The following is a 16,996-nucleotide window of genomic DNA, read 5'->3' on the forward strand; positions in this document are numbered from 1 at the left end:
CGACCGACCCCTGATCCCCCGTGCATGCCTTCCGCGACAGGGGCTGGTCGCGTCTGCCCAGCCGTGCCTGGTCAGGAAACATCCCCATTCCCGCTCGGGAGCAATTTAGTTAAGCCAACCCCGACTTTACTGCATTTTCGACATCACCTTCGTGGACCGGACCAGTGATACCCAGATACCCATCACAACGTGCTTTGCGCTTCCTCTTCTCGGCGTGTAACAATTGCGTACCCTAATAATTTCCTGGGCAATCTCTGGCGGCACTACGACTGCGATCTTCACATTACTGCCCAAGCGGAGAGAGAGATGACATCGATCGAAGTGTGATATCCGACAGCCTCAGAGCGATTTTCAAACTGTCACAATGGAAGCGGTTACGCCGCCTTTACAGTCGCCGAGCCCCGGGCCGAATGGCGCTGGAAACGGCGCTGCGACCGCGACTTTTGCGGCCATCGACCCGGTCCGCGTCGTCGACCATATCGCTGTCCTCCTCCAAGCAGCCCTTGGCGCGACCCGGACGGAGCTCGAGTCTCCCGGCAGTTTGCTATCAAAGACCCGATACCCGGACACTCTCCAACGGTGTACTCGCTTCGCCGTGGATGCTCAAGTCGCCCTCTACATACAGAAAGACCTGATTCCGACGACTGATTCGCTCGAGAATGGAGATAGTGATGATCGTAGGACTGCTGCCCGTACCTGTTTCTCCGCTATCCCCTGGTATGATACTGATACCGACCTCTAGATGTGCCTTCCCACGTCTACACCATCTCTTCTGATTTCTCCTCGTCCACGACCACTGTTGCTTTCCTTGCACTCCTCAAGCGCCCACAGCCCCTCGACCCCAGCGTGCCGATCACCTCTCAGATTCAGATGCTCAACCTGCCTGGCCCGGCATCCCTCACTGCAACGGCCGGTGAGCAAGGCCCGACTGGATCGCCCTACGAAATCCTCCAGCTCTACCTACACAATGGCTTGGCGCCATACTTCGATGCCAGTACCAAGAGTCAACAGATGCTTAGCGGTGGGAGAGGGCGAACGGATGTGGATGCGAAGACGGGTATTCCGGTCACTAAGAAGCGGTGGACAGAGCTCGAGCTCAGCCTGCTGCACCTGCAACAGAATGTCGAGATCCCGGAGGTGTCGCTGCCGTTTCACCCCATCGTGCAGACAGCACTGGATGAGGCGGCCGCCAGACAGTCGAAGCCGACGCTCGACCTCATCCCGCCCGCCGTTTTGCAGGACAGCACGTTCCTCAACAATTTGCAGGCCACCGTCAACAATTGGATCAAGTCCATTCAGGTTATCACCAAGATGACTAGGGATCCCACTACGGGAACGGCAACCCAGGAGATCAACTTCTGGCTGTCGATGGAATCTGCGCTCGAGGGGATAGAGAATCAGCTCCGAAGCGAAGGTGTCATGCTGACGCTTGAGGTCCTAAAACATGCGAAGCGCTTCCAGGCTACCGTCAGCTTCACGGCTGATACTGGCTTGAAGGAGGCTATGGAAAAGGTGCAAAAGTACAATCAGCTCATGCGCGACTTTCCGCTCGACGAGCTGCTCTCGGCCACTACTCTGCTCAAAGTCAAAGACTCAATCGGGCAGATCTTTGGCCATCTGAACAAGAAGCTGAGAATATGCCCGTACCCGATCCGCCGCGCGCTCCCCTTGGTAGAGACCATCTCGGGTGACTTGGACGAGGTGCTGCACCGCCTGCTACCGGGCACCGAATTAGTAAAGCTCGAGTACCAGGACTTCCGCCGGGTGATGAAAGAAGCCGATGATATCTTCAGAACCTGGGACGAGAACATCAAGGAGTTCACGAATGTCGCGCGCGAGGTGACAAGACGCCGCAATGAGAGGTTCATACCGATCAAGATCACTCCCAGGCACGGTGAGCTGCAAGCCCGCTTGAAATATGTTAGCAACTTCCGCGACAACCATGAGCAGCTGCAGCGGACCATCATCAACGTGCTGGGTCCCAAAGCGACTGTCAGCGGCGTTGCCGACGGCTCCGGCGCTAACGGGATCGTCGTCGTTGAGGAGATTGGCGATGTCGACGCAGTGGAGGAGGTGAGACAGGCATGGGAGGGGCTGAAGGATGTTGACCTGCTTGATGTCACTACTGAGGGCACGCAAAAGTGGGCGCGAGCCGAGAACATCTACAACGAGCGCACCTCGCGGGTGGAGAACTCGATCATTGCGCGGCTCCGGGACCGGCTCGCAACGGCGAAGAACGCCAACGAGATGTTCCGTGTCTTCTCCAAATTCAACGCGCTCTTTGTGCGCCCCAAGATCCGCGGTGCCATTGCCGAGTACCAGACCCAGCTAATCGACAACGTCAAGCAAGCCATCACCGCGCTGCACGAGCGATTCAAGCAGCAGTACGGCCACTCCGAGGCTCATGCCATGGCTCAGCTGCATGACCTCCCTCCTGTGTCTGGCGCTATCATCTGGGCGCGCCAGATTGAGCGGCAACTGGACGGATACATGAAGAAGGTCGAGGATGTGCTAGGCGCTGACTGGACCCTGCATGCCGAGGGCCAGAGGCTGCAGAGCGAGAGCGACCTGTTCCGCAAGAAGCTCGACACGCGTCCTATCTTCGAGGCCTGGCTGCATGACGTTCAGAGGAAGCAGATCTCGATCTCGGGTCTGCTCTTCAACATCAACCGCATCCGCTCCGCCGGCAACGCGCTAGAGCTGGCTGTCAACTTTGATGCCCAGGTGATTGCGCTGTTCAAGGAAACACGGAACTTGGTGTGGCTCAACTTCCCCGTCCCGCACTCGGTCAACAACGTGGCCAAGGAGGCCAAGCGTGTGTACCCGTATGCCGTCAGCTTGATGGAGAGCGTCAGAACGTTTGCGCAAACCAACCGGCAGATCTCGGAGATGTCAGAGGTTGCTGTGCTTCTCAGTGGCCACCGCGACGAGGTCTACAGTCTGATCGCCAAGGGTATCCCCTTGAGGTGGGAGTCCTTCGTCAACACCTACGAGGTACACTTCAACAAGTATTCAGTGAACGGCGGCCTCAACGAATATGCCAAGAATGGAGAGAGCAAGCACGTTATGTTCATCCGCGAATTTGCGGCGTCAGTGTCTCTGCTGCAGTCCAAGACCATCACGCTGGCCAACATCCACGCCACGGTCCAGAAGGCGCTGACCGAACTCGAGAGGTGCCCCTACGAAGTATCGGCGTTCGAGTCCCGCCTGGAGATCATCCAGAGCGCGGTCGACCAGCTGAACCTGGAGCAATACGTCAACCTTGGCTACTGGGTGGATGGCATGAACAGGCAGATCAAGGCGGTCCTTCTTGCTCGCCTGCACCATGCGATCCAGGCGTGGATTGAGGCGTTCGAAGATGAGAATCTCGAGAGATCGAATGACCGCAAGCGGGCCCTGGAAGCCGCCGACGGCGCGAAGCAGGATGTGCCGGTCATCAAGAAGCTGATCCACGAAATCACGATGCGCAATCAGGTCATCTACCTCGACCCGCCACTGGAGTTTGCCCGAGCGAGCTGGTTCTCGCAGCTTCAGGATTGGATTGGGGTCGTCTGCAACCTGAAGAAGATCAAGGCGACTCGCTACCAGATGTCTATCAGCACGACGGTGTATGAGGAGCCGCGCTTCAACGACCTCCCCAGCGAATGCACCCAGGCCCTCCTGCGAGTGCAGACGTCGGTGGAGACCAAGATCCGGGAGATCGGCGCGTATGTGGACAAATGGCTTCAGTTCCAGTCGCTCTGGGACCTGCAATCAGAGCACGTCTATGATGTTCTGGGCGACCAGCTGTCTAGATGGCTGCAGCTGCTTCAGGAAATCAGGAAGACGCGCCAGACTTTTGACACGACCGAGGTTAGCCGCTCATTCGGCCACATCACCATCGACTACGACCAAGTCCAGACCAAGGTCAATGCCAAGTATGACCAGTGGCAGCACGACATCCTCATCAAGTTCGCCAGCCGCTTGGGTACACGCATGCGCGAAGTCCATGCCGAGATCGAGAAGGCCCGCAGGGACATCGAGGGCCAAGCGATCGAGGCCAACTCGACTGCGCAGGCTGTCCAGTTCATTACCACTGTTCAGACCTGCAAGCGCCAGGTGAAGCTCTGGGCGCCCGAGGTCGAAACATTTAGACAGGGAGAGTCCACGCTTGTGAGACAGCGGTACCAGTTCCCCAACGACTGGCTGCACGTTGAGCAGGTGGATGGCGCATGGGATGCCCTCAACGAGGCTCTCGCTCGCAAGGCCAAGATCGTGCAGGACCAGACGGACGCCCTGCGTGCTAAGATCATCGCCGAGGACAAGGTCATCCTTGACAAGATCAACGAGATTGCGCAGCTGTGGAACGAGGAGAAGCCTGTCTCGGGCACCATCGCACCGGATGTCGCTTCTGCCACGCTCAGCGACTTCGAAATTAAGATCACCAGGCTCCAGGAAGAATCCGCCATGGTCGTGAAAGCCAAGGAAGCGCTCGACCTGCCGGCAACCCCGGAGACGTCCCTGGGGGTCATTCTGGAAGAGGTGCAGGACTTCAAGTCCGTGTGGGCGTCCCTCTCGACCATCTGGAATAACCTGAACGAGCTGCGCGAGATCCTCTGGAACAGCGTCCAACCCAGGAAGATCCGGTCGTCCATCGACAACCTCATCAAGATGACCAAGGAGATGCCGAGCAGGATGCGCCAGTATGCTGCCTTTGAGCATATCCAGGACGTGCTGCGGCAGCTCATGAAGGTCAACCCCATGCTCGCCGAGCTCAAGTCGGAGGCCGTCCGCGACCGGCACTGGACCAAGATCTACAAGCAAATCAAGCCCGGGAAGCGCTATTCCCCGGTCTCCATGACGCTCGGCGACGTCTGGGATCTCAATCTCGTGGCCACCGAGGTCATCGTCAAGGACATCATCGTCCAGGCGCAGGGCGAGATGGCGCTGGAGGAGTTCCTGAAGCAGGTGCGCGAGACCTGGACCGGCTACGGACTCGAGTTGGTCAACTACCAGAACAAGTGCCGTCTTATTCGCGGCTGGGACGACCTCTTTGCCAAGTGCAGTGAGAATCTCAACTCGCTGCAGGCCATGAGACATTCGCCGTACTACAAGGAGTTCGAGGAGGAGGCCTCTGCCTGGGAGGACAAGCTCAACCGCGTCCATGTGCTCTTCGACGTGTGGATCGATGTCCAGCGCCAATGGGTGTATCTCGAGGGCGTGTTTACCGGCAATGCCGACATCAAGCACCTGCTCCCCATCGAGTCGTCGCGCTTCCAGAACATCAACAGCGAGTTCTCGGCCGTGATGAAGAAGGTGTACAAGCAGCCCAACGTCTTGGACGTGCTGAACATCCCGAACGTGCAGAAGTCGCTCGAGCGGCTGGCCGAGCTACTCAACAAGATCCAGAAGGCTCTCGGCGAGTACCTCGAGAAGGAGCGTGTTTCCTTCCCGCGCTTCTACTTTGTGGGCGATGAGGATCTCCTCGAGATGATCGGCAACAGCAACGACACCATGCGCATTGCCAAGCACTTCAAGAAGATGTTTGCTGGGTTGACCGGCTTGGTCATGGACGAGGAGTCAGTCATCACCGGATTTACGTCGAAGGAGGGCGAGGTGGTTCGGCTCAAGAAGGAGATCAACCTGATCAAGACGCCCAGGATCAACGACTGGCTTGCGCTGTTGGAGAACGGCATGAAGGCGACGCTCGCCGAGCTCCTGGCCGAGGCGGTCGAGGAGTTTGGGCCCATCTTTGCGAGCGACGCCATCGACCGCGAGGCTCTCAACAGATTCATGGAGGCGTATCCGAGTCAGATTGTTGTGCTGGCTACCCAGGTCGTCTGGACCACGTCGGTCGACCAAGCGCTCGCCGACGGAGGCGCGAACCTGCAGTCCCTCTTTGACCGTGAGGTGCAGGTGCTGCGTCTGCTTGCGGAGACCGTCCTGGGGGACCTGGAGGTGCTGATGCGCAAGAAGTGCGAGCAGCTCATTACCGAGTGTGTGCATCAGCGCGACACGATCGAGAAGTTAATTAAGGCCAACGCCCGCTCCAACACGCACTACCTCTGGCTGCTTCAGATGCGCTACGTCTACGCCCCGGAGGGCGATTTCCTGCAGCGGCTGCACATCAAAATGGCGAATGCCAAGCTCAACTACGGCTTCGAGTACCTGGGCGTTCCCGACCGGCTCGTCCGCACGCCTCTCACAGATCGCTGCTTCCTTACGCTCACGCAAGCTCTGTGCCAGCGTCTGGGCGGCTCGCCGTACGGTCCCGCCGGCACGGGCAAGACGGAGTCAGTCAAGGCTCTCGGTATCCAGCTTGGCCGCTTCACTCTCGTCTTCTGCTGCGACGATACATTTGACTTCCAGGCCATGGGACGCATCTTCCTAGGTATCTGCCAGGTGGGCGCTTGGGGCTGCTTCGACGAGTTCAACCGTCTCGAGGAGAGGATCCTGTCGGCTGTGTCGCAGCAGATCCAGAACATCCAGCTCGGTCTGAAGCAAGGGGCCGAAGACGACAAGGCCCAGATCGAGCTCGTCGGCCGCCAGCTGCGCGTCAACGCCAACACGGGCATCTTCATCACCATGAACCCTGGCTACGCGGGCCGCTCCAACCTGCCCGACAATCTGAAGAAGCTGTTCCGCAGCGTCGCCATGTCGAAGCCCGACAAGGAACTCATCGCCGAGGTCATGCTCTACTCGCAGGGCTTCAACCAGGCCAAGCAGCTGTCCAAGCATACAGTGCCCTTCTTTGACCAGTGCTCGGCCAAGCTGTCGAAGCAGGCCCACTACGACTTTGGTCTGCGTGCGCTCAAGAGCGTGCTGGTCAGCTCCGGCGGGCTCAAGCGTGCGCGCCTGACCAGCAGCGACGGCAACCTGGGCGCCGAGGAGGTGGTCGAGCCCGAGATAATCGTCCAGAGCATCCGCGAGACCATCGCGCCCAAGCTGATCAAGTCGGACGTCGACATCATGATGGCCATCGAGGAGGACTGCTTCCCCGGCGTCAAGTATGTGCCCGCCAACCTGGCCGCGCTCGAGGACGCGATCCGCCGCCTGGCGGCCGAGAGGCATCTGGTTGTCAACGAGCTCTGGATGACCAAGGTCCTCCAGCTGTACCAGATCCAGAAGATCCACCACGGTGTCATGATGGTGGGCAACTCGGGTTCCGGCAAGTCTGCGGCGTGGAATCTGCTGCTCGACGCGCTGCAGCAGGTCGAGAATGTCGAGGGCGTGTCGCACGTCATCGACAGCAAAGTCATGTCCAAGGAGGCGCTCTACGGCAACCTGGACTCGACCACCAGAGAGTGGACCGATGGTTTGTTTACCAGCATTCTCCGCAAAATTGTCGACAACTTGCGCGGCGAGGACACCAAGCGGCACTGGATCGTTTTTGATGGTGATGTTGACCCTGAGTGGGTCGAGAACTTGAACAGCGTGCTCGACGACAACAAGCTGCTGACCCTGCCCAACGGCGAGCGTCTCAACCTGCCCGCCAACGTGCGCATCATGTTCGAGGTTGAGACGCTGAAGTATGCCACGCTCGCCACTGTCAGTCGCTGCGGCATGGTCTGGTTCAGCGAGGATACTGTGACGCCAAGCATGATGGTTACCAACTACCTTGAGAAGCTGCGGTCTGTTGCCTTTGAGGATCTCGATGAGGATGCGGTGGCAACCGGCCAGAGCTCGGCCAAGGCGCTCGAGGTGCAGGGCCAGGCCGCCGATCTCCTCCAGGCGTATCTCACGACGGACAACTTCATCCTGTTGGCACTGCAGCAGGCCGAGGGCTTCAACCACATCATGGAGTTCACCGTCGCCCGCGTTCTCAACACGCTCTTCTCGCTCCTGAACAAGGCTGTTCGCAACATCATCGAATACAACGCCCAGCACTCGGACTTTCCGCTCGACCCCGAGCAGATCGAGGGCTACATCGCGAAGAAGCTGCTTCTCGCCATGGTGTGGGCCCTGACTGGCGACTGCCCACTGTCGGACCGCAAGCTGTTTGGCGACAAGGTTGCGGGCCTCGCCAGCTTTGGTTCGCCGCCGCTGGACGGCACGAGCTCGCTCATTGACTTCGATGTCTCGCTGCCAAGAGGCGAATGGGAGCCGTGGCAGAACCAGGTGCCGACCATCGAGGTCAACACGCACTCCGTCACGCAGACCGATGTGGTCATCCCGACCCTGGACACGGTCCGTCACGAGGATGTTCTGTACTCGTGGCTTGCTGAGCACAAGCCGCTGCTCCTCTGCGGCCCCCCTGGTTCTGGCAAGACCATGACGCTGTTCAGCGCCCTCCGCAAGCTGCCCAACATGGAGGTGGTCGGCCTCAACTTTTCGAGTGCGACCACCCCGGACCTCCTCATCAAAACCTTTGAGCAGTACTGCGAGTACAAGAAGACGCTCAATGGCGTCATGCTCTCGCCGACCCAGATCGGCCGCTGGCTGGTCATCTTCTGCGACGAGATCAACCTGCCGGCCCCTGACAAGTACGGCACGCAGCGCGCCATTTCTTTCCTCCGGCAGCTCGTCGAGCACAACGGCTTCTGGCGGACGTCGGACAAGTCTTGGGTCACGCTCGACAGGATCCAGTTCGTCGGCGCCTGCAACCCGCCCACCGATGCCGGCCGTACGCCCATGGGCGCCCGCTTCCTCCGGCACGCACCGCTCATCATGGTCGACTACCCGGGCGAGCAGTCGCTTATGCAGATCTACGGCACCTTCAACTCGGCCGTGCTCAAGATCATCCCCTCGCTCCGCGGCTACGCCGAGCCGCTCACGCAGGCCATGGTGCGCTTCTACCTCGAGTCGCAGCAGCGCTTCACGCCCAAGATCCAGCCGCACTACGTCTACAGCCCGCGCGAGCTGACCCGGTGGGTGCGCGGCGTGTACGAGGCCATCCGGCCGCTCGAGACGCTGTCGGTGGAAGGGCTCCTCCGCATCTGGGCGCACGAGGCGCTCCGCCTCTTCCAGGACCGTCTCGTGGCCGAGGAGGAGCGCAAGTGGACTGACGATGCCGTGCGCCGCATCGCCATGGAGTACTTCCCGACCGTCGACGAGGATAAGGCGCTAGGTGGGCCGATCCTCTTCTCCAACTGGCTCTCCAAGCACTACATGCCCGTCGACCGCGAGCAGCTGCGCGACTTTGTCAAGGCGCGCCTCAAGACCTTCTGCGAGGAGGAGGTCGACGTGCCGCTTATCCTGTTCAATGACGTCCTGGAGCATGTCTTGCGGATCGACCGCGTCTTCCGCCAGCCGCAGGGCCACTTGATCCTCATCGGTGTGAGCGGTAGTGGCAAGACCACGCTGTCGCGTTTTGTGGCATGGATGAACGGCCTCAAGGTGTTCCAGATCAAGGTGCACGGCAAGTACTCGGCCGAGGACTTTGACGAGGACCTGAGAGAGGTACTCCGCCGCTGCGGCTGCAAGGGGGAGAAGATCTGCTTTATCATGGACGAGTCGAACGTGCTGGACTCTGGGTTCCTGGAGCGCATGAATACTCTGCTGGCGAACGCGGAGGTGCCCGGTCTCTTCGAAGGCGATGATCTCGCGGCGCTCATGACCGCCTGCAAGGAGGGCGCGCAGCGGCAGGGCTTACTGCTGGATTCGCAGGAGGAGCTCTACAAGTGGTTCACAGGCCAAATTGTCAAGAATCTGCACGTTGTCTTTACGATGAATCCGCCGGAGGATGGGCTGTCGTCCAAGGCCGCGACGTCTCCTGCGCTCTTCAACCGTTGCGTGCTTAACTGGTTCGGCGACTGGTCTGATCAAGCGCTGTTCCAGGTCGGACACGAGCTCACCCATTCCGTGGATCTGGACAGGCCCAACTGGAGCGCGCCCGATACGCTGCCGGTGGCCTACCGCAGCCTCAACCTGCCGCCGTCGCACCGGGAAGCCGTCATTAACTCGATGGTGTACATCCACTACTCGCTGCAGCGCTTCAATGCCAAGCTTCTCAAGACGCAGGGCAAGGTCACCTTCCTCACGCCGCGGCACTTCCTGGACTTCGTGGCGCAGTATGTCAAGCTGTACAACGAGAAGCGCGAGGATCTCGAGGAGCAGCAGCGCCATCTCAATGTTGGTCTGGAGAAGCTCCGCGACACGGTCGATAAGGTCCGCGACCTGCGCGCCAGCCTGGCCGAGAAGAAGGCGCAGCTCGAGCAGAAGGACGCCGAGGCCAACGAGAAGCTGCAGCGCATGGTCGCCGACCAGCGCGAGGCCGAGCAGAGGAAGAACACGTCCCTCGAGATCCAGGCCGCCCTCGAGAAGCAGGAAGCCGAGGTGGCGTCGCGCAAAAAGATCGTGCTCGAGGATCTAGCGCGTGCCGAGCCTGCCGTCGAGGAGGCCAAGGCTTCTGTTAGCAACATCAAGCGGCAGCATCTCACCGAAGTGCGGTCTATGGGCGCGCCGCCGCAGGGCGTGCGTCTCGCGCTCGACTCGGTCTGCACGCTCATCGGCCACAAGGTCAGCGACTGGAAGCAGATCCAGGCGGTCGTTCGCCGGGACGACTTCATTGCTAGCATCATCAACTTCAACAACGAGAAGCAGATGACCAAGGCGCTGCGCCTCAAGATGCGCAACGAGTTCCTCGCGAACCCTGAGTTCACCTTTGAGAAAGTCAACCGTGCTAGCAAGGCCTGCGGGCCGCTGGTCCAGTGGGTCGAGGCACAGGTAAACTACGCCGAGATCTTGGATCGCGTTGGTCCGCTGCGGGAGGAGGTACAGCTGCTCGAGGAGCAGGCGCTGCAGACCAAGGCCGAGGCCAGGGCGGTCGAGAAGACGATCGAGAACCTCGAGGCCAGCATCGCCACGTACAAGACAGAGTACGCGTCTCTCATCAGCGAGACGCAGGCGATCAAGGCCGAGATGTCGCGCGTGCAGTTCAAGGTAGACCGCAGCGTCAAGTTGCTGGACAGCCTCTCGTCGGAGCGGACGCGCTGGGAGGAGGGCAGCAAGTCGTTCGAGACGCAGATCAGCACGCTCGTGGGCGACGTGCTCGTTGCGGCTGCTTTTTTGGCGTACAGCGGTCTGTACGACCAGACGTTCAGAAAGGCGATGCTGGAGGACTGGCTGCATCAGTTGCATCTCTCGGGCATCCAGTTCAAGCAGCACAATCCGGTTACGGAGTATCTGTCGACGGCCGACGAGAGGCTCGGCTGGCAGGAGAACACGCTGCCGGTGGATGATTTGTGCACCGAGAACGCGATTATCCTCAAGCGCTTCAACCGCTACCCGCTCATCATCGACCCGTCGGGGCGCGTCACCGAGTTCCTGCAGCGCGAGTGCAAGGACCGCCGGCTTACTGTTACTAGCTTTTTGGATGATTCGTTCACCAAGCAGCTCGAGAGCTCGCTCCGCTTCGGCAATCCCATCCTCATCCAGGACGCGGAGCACCTCGACCCGGTGCTCAACCACGTGCTCAACAAGGAGTACCAGAAGACGGGCGGCCGCGTGCTCATCCAGCTCGGCAAGCAGCAGATCGACTTCTCGCCATCTTTCAGGCTGTATCTGTCGACGCGCGACCCGTCGGCTACTTTCGCACCCGACATCTGCAGCCGCACGACCTTTGTCAATTTCACGGTTACGCAGAGCAGCTTGCAGACGCAGTCGCTGGCCGAGGTGCTCAAGTCGGAGCGCCCGGACGTGGACGAGCGGCGGTCGAATCTGATCAAGCTGCAGGGCGAGTTCAAGGTGCATCTGCGGCAGCTCGAGAAGCGGCTCCTGCAGGCGCTGAATGAGTCGCGCGGCAATATCCTGGACGATGACAATGTTATTGAGACGCTGGAGACGCTCAAGACGGAGGCGGCTGAGATCTCGGCCAAGATGAGTAACACCGAGGGTGTCATGGCCGAGGTCGACGAGATCACGCTGCAGTATAATGTCATTGCCCGGTCGTGCAGCGCCGTGTTCGCCGTGCTGGAGCAGCTGCATTATCTGAACCACTTCTACCAGTTCTCGCTGCAGTACTTCCTGGATATCTTCCACTCGGTCCTGCACGGCAATCCACACTTGGCGGGCGAGACAAACCACAACGCCCGTCGCGACATCATTGTCAAGGATCTGTTCGTGACCACCTTCAAGCGCACCGCGCTGGGCCTGCTGCAGAAGGATCGCGTCACGCTGGCCATGCTCCTGGCCCAGGCGTCGCCGTACAAGATGGACAAGGGCCTGCTGGATGTGGTGCTGGACGAAAAAGTCGAGGGTAAAGATGTGTCGTCGGATGTCGCGGCCAAGGACGAGACACTTGTGCGCGCCAAGCGGATTACTGCGCTTAAAGACAAGCTCGATGGTGTTGCGGAGGCCGACTGGGATAAGTTCTTCACCGAGGAGCTGGCCGAGAACTATGTGCCCAAGATCTGGGACGACAGCAGCACCGCGCCCGCCGACCAGGCGCTCTACTCGCTGCTGCTGGTCAAGCTCTTCCGCCTCGACCGGTTCGTGCCTGCCGCAGAGCGGTTTGTTACCTTGGTCTTTGGGTCCGATTTGTTTGACATCGTCGAGGACCTCAAGCAGACCGTCGACCAGGTCAGCGCCACCCGCCCGATCGCGCTGGTGTCCTCCCCCGGGTTTGATGCCTCGTACAAGGTCGACGGTCTCGTCGAGCGCATGCGCGTGCGCTGCACCAACATCGCCATGGGCTCCAACGAGGGGCTTGCGAGCGCGGACAAGGCCGTCGCCAACGCCGCCCAGACCGGGTCGTGGGTGCTGGTCAAGAATGTCCACCTCGCCCCGACCTGGCTGCAGTCCCTCGAGAAGCGTATGGAGTCGCTCAACCCGGCCAAGGACTTCAGGCTGTTCTTGAGCATGGAGTCGTCGCCTAAGATACCCGTCAACTTGCTGAGGGCCTCGAGGGTGCTCATGTACGAGCAGCCGGCCGGCGTGAGGGCCAATATGAAGGACTCTATGTCCAGCCTGTCGACGAGGGCTGTCAAGAGCCCTGTTGAGAGGACGCGGCTGTACCTGTTGTTGAGCTTCTTGCATGCCGTTGTGCAGGAGCGGTTGCGGTATGCGCCGAATCTGGGGTGGAAGGGGTTCTGGGAGTTTAATGATGCCGACGTGAGTTTTTACTCTTTTTACTTTTTTTTCCTTTCTATCTTTTCGGTTTGACTGACGGTTAAAAAAACACACAGTATGAGTGCTCCGCCTTCGTGATCGACACGTGGGTCGAATACGTCGCGCAGAACCGCACCAACATCGCGCCCGCCAACATTCCCTGGGACATGATCCGCTATCTGGTCACGGAGACGTACGGTGGCAAGATCGACGACGAGGGCGACTTCAAGGTGCTCAGCCAGCTGGTGCATGCCTTCCTGACGCCCGCGGCGTTCGATATCGGCCATAAGCTTGTTGCTTCTTCTTCTTCTTCGTCTCCTGAGTCTGGCGAGCATGGGATAGGGGCAGCGGTGGCGGGAGAACAGTGCCTGGAGGTACCCGCCGGCACGTCGCTGCAGGAGTTCATGGGCTGGATCCAGCGGCTTCCCGAGCGCGAGCCGCCTACGTATCTGGGGCTGCCGGCCAACGCGGAGAAGTTGTTGCTTGTCGGGCTGGGCAGGAGTCTGATTGGGAACCTGAAGAAGGTTGTGGATTTGCTGGATGAGGGGGAGGCTTTGGTCACTGAGGCGGCTTTGGTTTGATCTCTTGGTTGGTATCTCCTGTCCTAAGGGGATGGGGTTCATGGGGGAGGAGGGTTGGTGTCGGTTGTCGGTGAGACACTGTTAGGGATTGTATTGTGTTGAGTCTGTGAGGTTATTGTTGGGAGGAGGGTTGATAATGGAGGGAAGGGCATAGATTCGGTATATTAAGACGAGCTTGATGGGGTGTTGTTTTGTACATTTTCTTCTTACATGTTATGGTGTCGGTTTAACTATTACATCTCTACCTTAGAGGGTAAGCGGAGATATACATGGTTCATCAACCTTGGTTGCTGCTTCTCGATCGGATACCTTAATGTATCAAATACTCCCTCCCTCTCCTTCTCCCGTCTGTCTTGAACTCCTAATCAGATGCTGTCTCTTCTGAAAGAACTAGGCTGTAAAACTAGTTATGATTGTTGGCGTTGCCTTGCCTCCCTACCTATGAACTGAAAATCTGCCCGAGGTCGTTTCAGCCAGTACTTGCAATGTAGGTAAGTAAGTGGTGGTAAGTATCAATATATTGCGTCTTTCCCAAGTAAGCAGGTACATACGACCATACCTGGTAGAAAATACGGGATCCCGTCCGCTCTCCCTTAGTCAAGCTACCAATGGCCGAACCAGTACTCAGGTGGGTGACCACTGGGGAATCCTCGGTGTTGTATGTTATTTTTTTTTCTCCGATTTTTTTTGTCTCTTCTTTCTGAGAGCAACCCACCTACATACTGATGGGACCCGCCCCGGAGTGTCCCTGGTGTAACTGGAGAAACAAAATACAGGCAGGATTGATGCTCCATCAGCACTCGGGGCCACTTAAACAGCCGCCGGGTTCAGCGTGCTGCGGCGCGGCGCTGGCGTTTGACAATTCCGTTTCGGGCAGCTGCAGAGCCAACCTAGAAATCTTCTTTTCATCATTGACTCACCTCACCTAAGTTTCTTCAACCATCCGGCGGGTGTAAGTCCCACGGTTTGTCAGTTGAAAAATAACAAAATCACGATCTTGCCCATGCGCATACAGTATTCCGAGGCCGCTCGGTTCACTTCCACTTTTAAGCCAGGTCGGGGGCGAAGTGAAGGTCGACTTGGACTCGTCCAAATCTACCAAAACACCAGCCAACTCAGTCCGGCCTTGTTTGAGTGAGGAGCTCAAAACCAGCGCGCAAGAGAAGAAGAGCGAGCCATGGCCTTCACAATGCACTCCCACTCGGGCCAGTTCTGCCCAGGGCACGCCAAGGACCAACTCGAGGACATCATTCTGCATGCCATCAAGATCGGCTACAAGACCATCGGCCTGACCGAGCACATGCCCCGCACCGCGCTGTCCGACCTGTACCCGGAAGAGGTATGTATATATATCTTCTCTCCCCTCACCTCACCTCACCTCACCTCCTCTCCTGATATCTCACTCTATATAAGGGTATCAGTAGATAGCTAAAGTAATACCTTATCTTACTAGCTCCTCCCATCCCCAGAAGAATCCCTCGCGGCCCTCGCGCCGCGCCACGAAGCCTACCTCGCCGAAGCGGCGCGCCTGCAGGCGAAGTATGCCGCGCAGATCCGCGTGCTGATCGGCTTCGAGGCGGACTGGATCCGCGCGGCCGAGTATGGCCCGCTCATCCGCTCCCTGGCGGCCAATCCGGCGGTCGACTACTTTGTGGGCTCGCTGCACCATGCGAGGGGCATCCCGATCGACTTTGACGCGGCCATGTATGCACAGGCGGTCGCCGCGTGCGGTGGGACGGAGGAGGGGCTGTGGGAGGTTTATTTGGATGAGCAGCTCGCTATGTTGCAGGAGGTGAGGCCACGGGTGGTGGGGCACTTTGATCTGCCTAGATTGTTTAGTGCGTCCGTTGGGAGGCCGTCCTCCGGTGGTGGTGGTGGTGGTGATGGTGCTGATGGGGATGGGGATGGGGATAGGGATGGGGAGACAAAAATAAAAAGGTTGACGGAGTGGAGGCGGGTGTGGGAGCGGGTGGTGAGGAATCTGGAGTTTGTGAGGGCTTATGGAGGGTGGTTGGAGTGTAATACGAGCGGGCTGCGGAAGGGCCTGGCCGAGGCGTACCCGAGCCGGGAGATTGCCCAGGAGTGGGTGAGGATGGGAGGGAGGTTTACCTTCTCGGATGATAGCCATGGCATTGCGCAGGTGGCGACGAATTACCACAGGGGGTTGGATTACTTGGAGGGGCTCGGGGTGAGAGAGCTGTGGACGCTGGAGAGGAGACCTGGGACGGGGAGTGAAGGGGCAAAGACGGAGGTGGTTAAGAGGAGCGTGACGATAGACGAGTTTCGGGCGAGTTTGAGGTTATAGTAGGGTGAATGTTGGGAGGAAACCTGGGAGGTTTCTTATTTGCGAGGATTTTCTGGTGTCTTGGGAGCGACCGATTATAGAAGAGAAAGAGAGGAGTGCTATTCTCAACCAATACTTAGATAGAGCTTAGAGACTACCTTAGTTAGATCATGGAGGCTACACCAGGGGAGACCAGATAGAGGGCGAAGTCTGCGGTCTTTAGCTTCACCATCTGGTTCATCTCCGTGGGCCCGTTGTGGGCCGCTCGGGCCGAAAGCTGGAAGAAAAGGATCTCTCCCCACAACTAATCGTCACCGAGGTCCGCTGGCTCAATGGCAGAGCGTCTGACTACGATTGTGTAATCAGGAGGTTCCAGGTTCGACCCCTGGGTGGATCGAGAATATCGCCACGCTTCAGAGCGAAGGCAGGTGTTGTGTGTTTTTTCCAGCCGGAGGTTGGTGTGGTCTTTTTGCTGTGTTGCGTTCCGATAAAGCCCCACGCCCAGGAAAATCTGCAGATGCTATGTCCGCTTACAAAGTAGGTAGGCATTACATTAATAACATTAGGATATATTTGATTTGAGTCGGGAAGGTAGTTTTGAGGGGTTGGAGTTCGAGCTCCAGGCCCTATGCCCAAACTATGAATTTACCCAAGAACGTCGAGTACGGACCTGAAGTTGCAGAAATAGGAGAACAAGACACTCGGGGCACAGGACGATCACAGTTTCTATTCACCGCCGTCGAGACTGCCTGCTCCGCCTCTCTCGCTCCTTCCTGTCAATAAACGTACCTATACATTCGAAGTGGAAGCGCGCATGTCGGTCCAGGTAAATTCAGATCAAGAAGGAGCTACCCAAGCGTTCTCAAGGAGACCTCACTGGGCAGTGCCCGATGTCTGTCATATTCTCCTTTGACCGAGGTGCAAGAAAAATCACAGACGATCATCTCCCACCCTAGGTCAGTCACTATCTATAAGACACGTCGTCAACACTACAAGGCCGTCGTCGGATTAAGGTTAAAGCGCGCGGGTTTATAGTCGGACCCCTGAAAGTTCGTTAGCGTCTGACTTAAAGGCCGGGTCAGCCCCAAGATCTCAAAACTCAACG

At 58.5% G+C, this 16,996-nt stretch overlaps 2 protein-coding genes and 1 non-coding gene across 3 annotated transcripts; all 3 read left to right on the plus strand.

The window, feature by feature from the left end:
• The first annotated feature begins 107 nt into the window (after positions 1–107).
• Positions 108–14,003, plus strand: B0T15DRAFT_414686 (dynein heavy chain, N-terminal region 1-domain-containing protein). Its single transcript, XM_062865448.1, has 3 exons — positions 108–677; positions 743–13,029; positions 13,104–14,003. Exons 1-3 carry the CDS (start codon positions 365–367, stop codon positions 13,605–13,607), a joined length of 13,104 nt encoding a protein of 4,367 aa, XP_062723262.1. The 5' UTR covers positions 108–364; the 3' UTR covers positions 13,608–14,003.
• Positions 14,004–14,448: 445 nt separating this feature from the next.
• On the plus strand, positions 14,449–15,965 carry B0T15DRAFT_179975 (polymerase/histidinol phosphatase-like protein). The gene is made up of 2 exons (XM_062862294.1): positions 14,449–14,946; positions 15,061–15,965. Exons 1-2 carry the CDS (start codon positions 14,785–14,787, stop codon positions 15,910–15,912), a joined length of 1,014 nt encoding a protein of 337 aa, XP_062723263.1. The 5' UTR covers positions 14,449–14,784; the 3' UTR covers positions 15,913–15,965.
• Positions 15,966–16,209: 244 nt separating this feature from the next.
• B0T15DRAFT_t92 lies at positions 16,210–16,288 on the plus strand. Its single transcript has one exon. It is a non-coding gene; the product is annotated as a tRNA-Arg (tRNA).
• Positions 16,289–16,996: the final 708 nt, after the last annotated feature.

Source organism: Chaetomium strumarium (genome assembly GCF_033439665.1).
Source record: "Chaetomium strumarium strain CBS 333.67 chromosome Unknown B0T15scaffold_3, whole genome shotgun sequence".
In the NCBI taxonomy this organism is placed as follows: domain Eukaryota; kingdom Fungi; phylum Ascomycota; class Sordariomycetes; order Sordariales; family Chaetomiaceae; genus Chaetomium; species Chaetomium strumarium.